At 41.3% G+C, this 10,645-nt stretch overlaps 1 protein-coding gene across 1 annotated transcript in view; it reads right to left on the bottom strand.

Annotated features, from left to right (window-relative positions):
• Positions 1-5,106: 5,106 nt before the first annotated feature.
• The window catches only part of PRIM2 (DNA primase subunit 2), a 324,616-nt gene continuing 319,077 nt past the window's right edge, over positions 5,107-10,645 (bottom strand). Inside the window, exon 14 of the mRNA XM_029944127.1 lies at positions 5,107-5,687. Within this exon, the coding sequence (XP_029799987.1) occupies positions 5,463-5,687 (225 nt within the window). The 3' untranslated portion in view covers positions 5,107-5,462. The remainder of the gene's footprint in view (positions 5,688-10,645) is intronic.

The following is a 10,645-nucleotide window of genomic DNA, read 5'->3' as shown; positions in this document are numbered from 1 at the left end:
TTGGATCATTGTGTTTTCATTGTCATTTGTTTCTAATTAATTTTTTATTGATTCTTTGACCCCTTGGTTGACCCATTCATTATTTAGAAACATGTTATTTACCTTCCATGTATTTGTGATCTTTTCTGATTTTTCCTTGTGGCTGATTTCCAATTTCATAGCATTGTGGTCAGAAAAGCTGTATGGTATGGTTTTGATGTTTCTGAATTTGTTGAGACTTGTTTTATGGGATAATAGTTGGTGTCTTCTGGATGTTTCATCTGCACTTGAAAAGAATGTGCATTTGCTGTATTAGGAAGGAATGTTCCCAATATATCTGTTAAGTCTATCTTGTCTAGTGTGTCATTCAGAGCTACAGTTTCCTTATTGATTTTGGATAATCTGTTCATTGATGTGTGGGATGTTAAAGTCCTCTACTTTTATTGAATTACTATGAGTTCCTTTATGTTTGTTATTAACTGTTATATATGGGTATTCCCATGTTGGGTGCATAAATATTTACAGTTGTTATATCTTCTTGTTGTATTGTCCCCTGAATGATTATATAATGTCTTTCATTTTCTTTTATTACAGTCTTTGTTTTAACGTCAATTTTGTCTGATAACAGCATTGCTGCTCTGGGTTTCTTTTGGTATCCATTTGCATAATAAATATTTCTCTATCCCTTCACTTTCAATTTGCAAGTCCCTTTCAGTCTGAAATGAGTCTCTTGTAGGCAGCATTGTAGGCAGTGTTTTGTTTTTTCTTTTAATCCACTCTATGACCCTATGTGTTTTGATAGGAGCATTTAGTTCATTTACATTCAAAGTAATTATTGATAGGTATGTATTGTCATTTTGTTACTTGTTTAGTCATTTTTATAGTTTTTTTAAATCCTTTTCTTCTCTTTCATGGTTTATTGACTTTCTTTAGTGATATACTTGAATTCTTTTTTCTTTATTATTTCCAGATCTATTGCTGGTTTTTAATTTGCATCTTCTGCATATAGCAGTCTATATTAAGTTGATGATTCTTTAAGTTTGAACCTGTTCTTTATTCCTCCCCACATTTTCAGCAGATGACTTCATAGTTTACATCCTTTTGTGATCCCTTGACTGATTTTTACAGATACACTTATTTTTACAGCTTTTGTGCTTCCAACTTTTTATACTCTTACATATGGGCTTTCCAATCAAAGAGACCCCTTAATATTGTCGGACTGGTTTATTGGTCATGAACTCCTTTTATTTTTATTTAACTGGGAAACTCTCTCTCTCCTTCTATTCTGAATGACAGCCTTGTTGGATAGTATTCTTGGCTGCAGGTTTTCCCTTTTCAGTATGTTAAATACAGCATGCCACTCCCCTCTGGCCTGCAGTTTCTGCTGAAAATCTGCTGATAGCTTTGTTTTCCCTTGTATGTAACTGTCTTCTATTCTCTTGCTGATTTAAAATTTTTTCTTTATCACTACTGTTTGCCATTTTAATTACTATGTGGCTTGGCATGGACTTCCTTGGGTTGTTTTTGGGGGGGAGAATCTCTGTGCCTCCTGGATGTGGACATTGTTTCTTTCAACAGCTTTGAGAAGTTTTCAGCTATTATTTCTTTGAATACATTTTATGCCCTTGTATTTCTCTCCTTCTTGTGTGATCCCTTTAATGCAAATATTATTGTGCTTAATGAAGTCACTGAGTTCCCTAAGTCTCTTCTTATCCTGCATAATTTTTTTTTCTCTCAGTTGCTCAGCTGCTTACTTTCCATTACTGTGTCTCCCAGGTCATGAATTTGCTCCTCTGCTTCCTCTCACCTGCTTCTCCTTAATGTTTCTATAAGGCCAGTTTAGTGGTGATGAACCTCCTTAATTTTTGTTTGGGAAACATTTTCTCTCTCCTTTAAGTCTGAATAATAACCTTGTCAAGTACAGTATTCTTCCTGTACTTGAGGAGGAAAAATTATATCTTGCCATTTCCCTCTGGCTGCAAAGACTCTGCGGAAACATCAGCGGATATTCTTAGGGGGCTTCCCTTGTATGCGACTAGTTGCTTCTCTCTTGTTGCTTTTAAAATGTTCTCTTTATGTTTAAACTCTGACATTTTAATTATTATGTGTTGTGGTGTAGACCTCCTGGGGCTAATCTTGTTTGGAACTTTTTGTTCCCTAAATCTGGATGTTTGTTTCCTTCCCCAGGTTAGGGAAGTTTACAGCAACTTTTTTTTTTTCAACTAAGTTTTCACTTTTCTTCATCTCTTGTCCTTATGGGACCCCTATACCGTGAATATTTATTCACTCAGTATTGAAGAGATTCCTTAATCTATCCTCATTTAAAATTTTTTTTCTTTTTCTTTTTCCTGTCAGCTTAGTGCTTTCCAGCACACTATCTTCCAGATAACAAAGGCCTTCTGCATCTGCTAGTCTGTTGATTCATGCTAGTGTATTTTTCATTATTTCATGTATTCTTAGACTCTGATTCTTTTTTATATTTTCTATATCTTTGTTGAAGTTCTCACTTGTTTTTTTTTTTAATGTTCATTTATTTTTGAGAGAGAACAAGAAAGAGAGCACAAACAGGAAAGGGGCAGAAAAGGAGACAGAAGATTCAAAGTAGACTCTGCACTTAACAGCAGAGAGCCCAATGCGGGGTTTGAACCCATGAACTGTGGGATCATGACCTGAGTCAAGTAGGACACTTAACTGGCCGAGCCACCCAGGTGCCCCTCTCCGTTCTTCCACTCTTCTCTCCAGTCTTGAGCATATTTGTGATCATTACTTTAAACTTTATCAGGAATGTTGTTTATCTGTTTCATTTAGTTTTTTTGAGGGTTTGTCTTATATTTTGGGGGGAGATTGGTTGGCTTTTTGTGTTTCTGTGAATTAGTTGGGACAGCAACTTCTCCAAAACTTGAAGGAATGGTCCTGTGTGTGGTCATCCCATGTCCTTGCTGCATGGCTGCTGGCTGGCTGGCTGGAGCTGTGGCTGACATGGGCTGGGGGGCTGAGACACTTCGTGCTGGGCTATCTTGGTGCGATGGCTGAAACTGAGATGGGCATGGGCAGTTCTGGCCTCTGCTCACAGGGCAGCCTGGTTTGGCAGCTGAAGCTGAAGGGGCGCAAAGCTGGGGGTCCTGGGCCTCTGTCCCGGGAACACTCTGGGAGCTGATGTGAGTGCAAGCCAGTATGTTGGGTGTACTCAGCACAGGGGGTGTCCTGTTGGGGTAACTAAAGCCAAGGCCAGTGTGCATTGGGGTGTTCTGGGGCACTTCACACAGTCGATGCCCTGGGAGGGTGGCTGGTGTAGAGGCAGGTGGGGGCCTGAGGGTCCCGGGACAGTCCACACAGCGGATGCTCTGGTGTGCAGGCTAGAGCTGCTATAGGCTACAGACTAGGGGTTTCCAGGGTGCTCTCCACGGGGTGCTCCAGCTGGGTGGCTGGAGATGAAGCAGACATGAGCCAGGAGGTCCCACAGTGCTCTAGCAAGCTGTCTGCAACCAAAGTGCCATAGGCCTAGAGGACTGTGGTATGCTTTGCAACTATGTCACTTGAGTGCAATGACCGGAGCTGTAGTGATGCCAACCAGGGGCATCCCAGTGTGCGCCAGGCTATGGCATCTGGGGTAGGATGGGCTGGGTTGGAGGACGCGGAGTCTAGGGGTTCATGGCGACAGCAAGCTGGCTGTGGCATCCGGAACTCTGCTGCCATCTTCAGTATCAAGGAGTGGGGAGCATAAACCATGCTGCTCAGCATCCCATCTGACCTGGAGAGTTGGTGGAGTTCAGTTTGGTGGAGTTCTAGGGCTGATCATTTATACACCTGTTGGTTTTTTAAACTGGCTTTAAAAAAAAATCTGCTCTAGGGCAGACCTGCTCCTAGTCCTTCAGTACTCTCTCCTTACTCCACTTTGCATCTGGGAAGGGGTTCCCTTGCTACCGTGTCTCTCTCTCTCTCTCGTGGTCTATTGTTTGAGGTACGTAAGCTGTCCAGCTGGCCCTTAGCTCTTCAGGAGGGGTTGCCCTATAAATAGGTGCAGATTTGGTAAGTCCATGGAGGAGGTGACTTCAGGGACTTCCTATGTTGCTATCTTAGGCCAGAACTCACTTTAGTACTTTTACCAGGTCTCCATTTTGCTTAACTCTTTTCCTGATTTTGTCATGTTCTTTCTTTTGGAGCGTATTTCTAGGACTTTCTCTGTTGCTATGAATTATGTGAAATAACTACCTGAATGTTGAAGGAGTGGCCATGCACAGACTGCAAGTTTGGTGGCTTTTGTTGGCTGGCTAGGACTGGAGTGCTTACTGGCCAGGGTCCTGAAGCACTTTGTGCCAGGGCTGTGTTGGCCTGGACAGCTGGAGCTGGAATGGATCCTGGGGTGCTCTGCCCTGGTGCCACCCTAGCAGAAGGGCTAGAGCTAGGGCATGTGTGGGCCGGGGCTTTCTCCACATCGGGGCTGCCGTGGTGAGATGGCTGGAGCAGAAGCCAGCACTGGCTAGGGGTGTCCTGTTAGGTTTTGCACCTGGGCCACCCTGGCAAGATGGCTGACATGGGCACAGCCCAGGGATGTCCTGGTGTATACCACACTGGGGCAGCTTTGGTTAAGACAGCTGGAGCTGGTGTGTCCTAAGGCCCAAGGCTCACTGAGGCAGTGGGCTGGCTAGAGGGCCAGGATGCTGCTCCTGTCTATACTCAAGGTGGAGGGGGACCATAAATATTGGTCACCAGTGCCTTCAATCCTGGAGAAAATTTCCAGCAGTTCCCCTACTGCTTGGCAGATGCTCTAGGCTTAACAGTGCATTGCCTCCACTTATATACAGTCTAGATGCTCTTTAAGTTACTGTTGTACTGCTGTGCCCGAGGTCGGGCAAATCTGCATCCAAGCCCTTCAGTGCGGTCCCTCCTACTGCAGCCTGTAGCCTTGGGAGGAGCATTCCCATGCTTACCGTGCCTCCAGCTCTCCTACCCTTCTGTGTGGGGCCCTCTCCACCCTTTGCTGTGCACAAGCTGTTCATCGGCCTTTAGTTCTTCAGAAAGAACTGCTGTAGGTGTAGGTGCAGGTGTGGCCTGCGTAGGAGAAGAATTCAGGGTCTTCCTATGGCACCATCTTGGATCCCTCCTTCATCTACACAGACACATTAATACACATTTTTGGATTTATTGACAAAAATGGTCCATAAAATGATTAGGGTTAAGAAAATAGTTGTTTTTAGTTCTACTGTCTCCATGAAACTGTAACCAGTCTAGGAAGCTGTTTTGTCTCCTAAAATAGGACTCAGATCACACCACTCAAGTGTTAGATTACAAGAGAAATTACTTTTCCCTTTTGTCAAAGCAAAATCTAATGGAGGTCTTTGTTTTTACCCGTAAGCCTGCTTTCCAGAGGAGGAACTGCGGTGGGTTGGAGGGAGTACACACAGAGGTTAAAAAAGAAACAGGCAAAATCTGAAAAGTAAATGAAAGCTAGTGAGGAAAAAGGGTTCTTAAGTGCTCGAGTCTCATTCACTGAAGTAATCCTCTAGTCCTTCCATATCCATTTCCACAGAGGAATTCAGAGAGGCCAGAGCAGATGATGCATCCTTGGTTTTCTGGACACTTGGCTTGGGTTGAGAAACTTCCGGTTGGATGGATTCCTTCCTGATGTCTTTACTACCGGTTAGAATCCGTTGGCTCTCAAAAAAGAACTGGTTAGGATGGCTCAAAGAAAAGCCACAATCATCCACCTGCATAAGAAAGCACATAATATATTAACACAAAGCAAAGGTAGGAACAAAAGGGCTTCATAAACCATTCCAGACCTTGTTCAAAAACTATTTAATGCCGAAAACGTGGATCCTAGTAGTTCTTGGTCATAACACTCAATCTGGTACTTACATGATTTCATTCAGAGGGTGCTTCAACTACTACCTAAACATTAATGGCTCTTGCATTTGTATTTCCAACCCAAACCTCTCTTCTTGGCTCCAGTTCCACCTCCTACTCAACATCTCAGAGGCTAAGCAAAGTGCCTGCCCTATGGTCTGTCAGTAAGTATTGTTACTAGAAGAAGAAGAAAAAAGGAGGGTATAATCTTTAAACAAACATTCCAGGACTAGGGCACCTGGGTGGCTCAGTTGGTTAAGCGTCCGACTTCGGCTTAGGTCATGGTCTCACGGTTCATGGGCTCAAGCCTTGCATGGGGGTCTGTGCTGACAGCTTAGAGCCTGGATCCCGCTTCTGATTCTGGGTCTCCCTCTCATTCTCTCTGCCCCCCCGCACTTGTACTTTGTCTCACAAAAATAAATAAAACATTAAAAAATAAACATTCCAGAACCATAGGGAGTGGACATAAACAGACACTGTTTTGATATTGGTCCCCGATACCTCTCATATTTTAGAGTATATTTATAAATCTGACCTATGTAATCCCATTTAGTGTCCTAACACTAAAAAAGAAACCTAATGTTAATTTCTTCATTCCAATCTGGAGCTTTCCCTGCTCTTACTTTTTAGATAAAATATTTTTTCCTTTTGTAATATTCAGTGGGACTTAATGCAAACATGATCAGGTCCATAGTTTTATGTTTTTTCTCAAATACTATCACTAAACTTTAAGTCTTGAATATCATTTCCAATTACCCATTACCCTCTGCCTTTACTATTCAATGATGCTTTATAAGGGTATGAACACTTTCTGTATTTGAACATTTAGGAGGTACTATTTTTTCTAATTTTGATTCTAAAATTAATGAAGAAAAATATATTCCTTAATATTAACAAGCACTTATTTAATGCCTACTCTGTGCCAGACATTATTCTAAGTGGCATAAAACACACATATGTACTCATTCACACACACACACACACATATATTTAGTTAACTTCCATTAAGGGCCCTGTGAAGGTAAATTATCGGTATTTGCCACCTTAGAGAGAGGTTGGATCACTTACCCGAGACCACACCCTGGCGGGGCTGGAGACAGGATGTGGACCAGCAGAGCCCCTGCTCGTAACCAATATGCTCTGCTGTCATGTCCTTGTGCCAAAGTCCGTACTTTTATAATGTGTTCATGTCTTAAGTTGTATAAACCTTTCCTAACTCCCGGGCTGGGACCCAAGAACAAGACAGCTCTTCAAGTGTAAGCCTCTGGCATGAGTCCCTTTCTTCACACTCAACCAGCGGGTCAGACCAAACGGATCACAGGGTGAGTCCCTGCCCTCCCTGCCTTGCACAGTTGAAGCTGACAACAAAAGGATACTGTTTTACTGCAGTTAATTTTTTTTTGTTGGGGGGGGATTTTCACTTCAAATTTTTGTATAAACTGAGAAGCCATTACACTTTTTTTGTTCATCTGTCTTCAACTTTTTTATGTCTCAGTCTTTGTACTGAGTGACTTGCATACAGTAGGCATCTAAACATTGGGTGAGTTGAGCCCAGAACCAACAGCGTATATCAGTCATATATGCCACATATTGACTGAAGACTTACTGTGTATAAGGGCTCATTATGAGCCGGTAGTTTTTCAGCACACAAGAATGCATTTGACTAAGTCTAAAGAAATTTCCAGCCTAGTAAAGTAAGTCATATACTTAAAAACCTCTATCAAGAATAAAAGAGCGATAAGGGTCACAGATAAAGGCTTATTATCTCCACATATGAGAGGAATTCTGGCTGAGGAGATCAAGGAAGGTTCTGTGAGAGAAGTGCTATATGGGCTGAATTTGGGAAGATGGAGAGAGTGAAAAGCTGGGATAATGAGGTCAAGGTTAATACAAACAGCAGAGCCACACGAGCAAGGTAAGAAGGAATGTCCCTGGAAAGCAAGTGGATCAGATGGCCTGGTGTAAAAGGCATATAAAAGGCAATAACAGGAAACGAAGTTGGAAGCACAGGCTGGGCTCAATCTCAGAGCCTTGAAAACCAGGGTAAGTAGCCTAGACCTAAGTTTGTAGACATCCGGGAGTCACTAAAAATCCTTAAGAGGGGAGGTGAGGTGATTAAACCAATGTATAATTTTATGGTGGACTAAAACGGATTAGCAGGGTTAAAAGAACTGCTGTCATGTTTCAGAATTAACCCTTTAAACAGGTGAACCAATAAACAGAAACACGGCGTTACTTGAAAACCCCAGTATTCTCTGATTCTCTTTAGTCAGCTGTTGATATGTGCTCGGCCAATAATTTTAAATAAGTTTAAGTAAATTCAGTGTATAGTAGATTGATAGTGTATACAGTAATTCATTTTAAGAGTTATTACTCAGATCACTAGAACAATATTTATCTACTTTGCTGCTTAATTTTAAAATGCTTCCTGAATGTTTTATGATAAATCTATAATTTTTATTAACAATGGAGTCATTTGTGAACCTCATTATATTCGATTTTTCACCCAATTCATTCAAAAGTGGGAGATCCAATATAAAGTTTGCATTTTACAAAATGTTTCATGAAAAGTGTATTTTGTAACACATAGCAATCAGAAGGCTTTATATCTTAAAGACTGGAAAGACCGCAAAGATCCTTTCGGTTGAACCGCCTACATGTAAAACTAGGAACATGAAGCCTAAAAGAGATTGCCTGGTTTGTGCAAATCACAGTTTAATCTAAATTATAAGGCCTTTGACCAGATCACTTAGTTGCTCTGAAATCTGTTTTAAGAGGTTTTATGCAAAGTCAAGAAAATTACAATCGCAACATAAAAAAAAAAATTTGTTTTTTAATTAAAAAAATATTAATTGAGAGAGACAGAGTGTGAGAGGGGGAGGGACAGAGAGAGAGGGAGACACAGAATCTGACGCAGGCTCCAAGCTGTCAGCAGAGCCTGATGCGGGACTTGACTTCATGAACTGTGGCATCAGGACCTGAGCCAGGCAGATGCTCAACTGAATGAGCCACCCCAATCATATCATATTATTTGTAGTGCTAACCTTGGCTATAAAGATTATAAAAAACATAGTGGTATTACTTTATGTTAAAAAAAATGTAGCACTTTGTGCTATAATTACATTGGAGATCTTCTACACCTCGTGTTTTAACTTCCTAAAATTCTCAATACATCTATTATCATGAAGAGGACTCTCTGGATTAAAACTTCAATTTGGACAAAATGAAATAAGCTTTGGTTTCCTCATCAATGAAACAGATATTACTAATAATAAGGTTGCTATGGGGAAAACCAAAGAAAGCAGGAGTGTAAGAAGAAAGTTGTTGGTTCTATGAAATCTAATTGTTTTGCAAAGACTCCAGAAAAGCAAGTCACTTTAAAAAAAAAAACAAGTTGAGGGGCTCCTGGGAGGCTTATTCAGTTAAGACTCAGACGCCGGCTCAGGTCATGATCTTGCAGTTCATAAGCCTGAGTGCCACATCAGGCTCTGTGCTGACAGCTCAAAAGTTGGAGCCTGTTTCAGATTCTGTGTCTCCCTATCTCTCTGCCCATCCCCCTGCCCTGGCTCACATTGTTTCTCTCTAAAAAATAAACATTACAAAAAAAAAAAGTTGAACTCCAAAAGTTAAGGGAAAAATATCATATTGCTTTATATGTGTCCTTAGCTTCCTCTTCTACTTGAAAGAAACCTGAAGTGGAAATTGGTGATGGTATATTATGGATATAGTTAGTTAAAAATTTTTTTTCAATTCTAGGGTACCTGGATGGTTCAGTTGGTTAAGCATCTACTCTCTTGATTTCAGCTCAGGTCATGATCTTATAGTTTGTGAGGTTGAGTCTGGTGTGGAACTCTGCATTGACACAAGGATCCTGCCTGGGATTCTCTCTCCCCACTTCTCTACCCCTCTCCCCTGCTCTCTCTCTCTTTCAAAATAACCTTAAAAAAATTGAAATCCAATCTCAAAACTATACTCAACCTTGCCCGTACATCAAAAGACGAATAAAAGACCTTTAAATGTTTTTAACTTTAAAATATATTTTTAAATGCACATTTTTAAAATTCCACTTATTTTTTTTATAGTTTATTGTCAAATTGGTTTCCATATAACACCCAGTGCTTCTCCCCACAAGTGCCCCCCACCATGACCATCACCCCCTCCCTCCCTCCCCCTCCCCCCTCAGTCCATGGTTCGTTTTCAGTATTCAGTGGTCTCCCTTGATCTGTGTCCCTCACTCTCTCCTACTCTCTTTCCCCCTTCCTCTCCCCGTGGTTCCCTGCCAGGTCTCTCCTGTTAGACCTATGAGGGCAAACATATGGTATCTGTCCTTCTCTGCCTGACTTATTTCACTTAGCATGACACCCTCGAGGTCCATCCACTTTCCTACAAATGGCCAGATTTCATTCTTCCTCATTGCCATATAGTACTCCATTGTAATTCCACTTTAATATTCTGATTAACCAAGAAAAACAGTGACAAGGGTCTTGAATCGAGGGCACGTACCATGTTTCTATGAGACGTTTGGGTTTTCAACTGTCTTTCTTAGGTTTAGGATTGCACTTTAGTAACCCATTTTAATAATGAGCTCTTTTTACTGAACTTACAGTCTAATTCAGTGGTTTGATAGCAGGATGAAATTATGAAGAGTTTCCTTCTGTTTACTGGATTGTATATTTTTCTAAGATAGGCTGTCTTAAATGTTTTCTTTCCTTCTGGCTGAAGGAAGCATAATGGCTGGCATTCAGTTTCTTTTTGGCTTGTCCAGAAAGATTAACTTTGGTTTATGCTCCCCCCCACACCCCTCAAAGAAAACAGATTT

The sequence above is a fragment of the Suricata suricatta genome, chromosome 7 (assembly GCF_006229205.1).
Source record: "Suricata suricatta isolate VVHF042 chromosome 7, meerkat_22Aug2017_6uvM2_HiC, whole genome shotgun sequence".
Lineage (NCBI taxonomy): Eukaryota > Metazoa > Chordata > Mammalia > Carnivora > Herpestidae > Suricata > Suricata suricatta.
The sequence above is the reverse complement of the archived record's forward strand: the minus strand, read 5'-3'. Positions and strand labels throughout refer to the sequence as shown.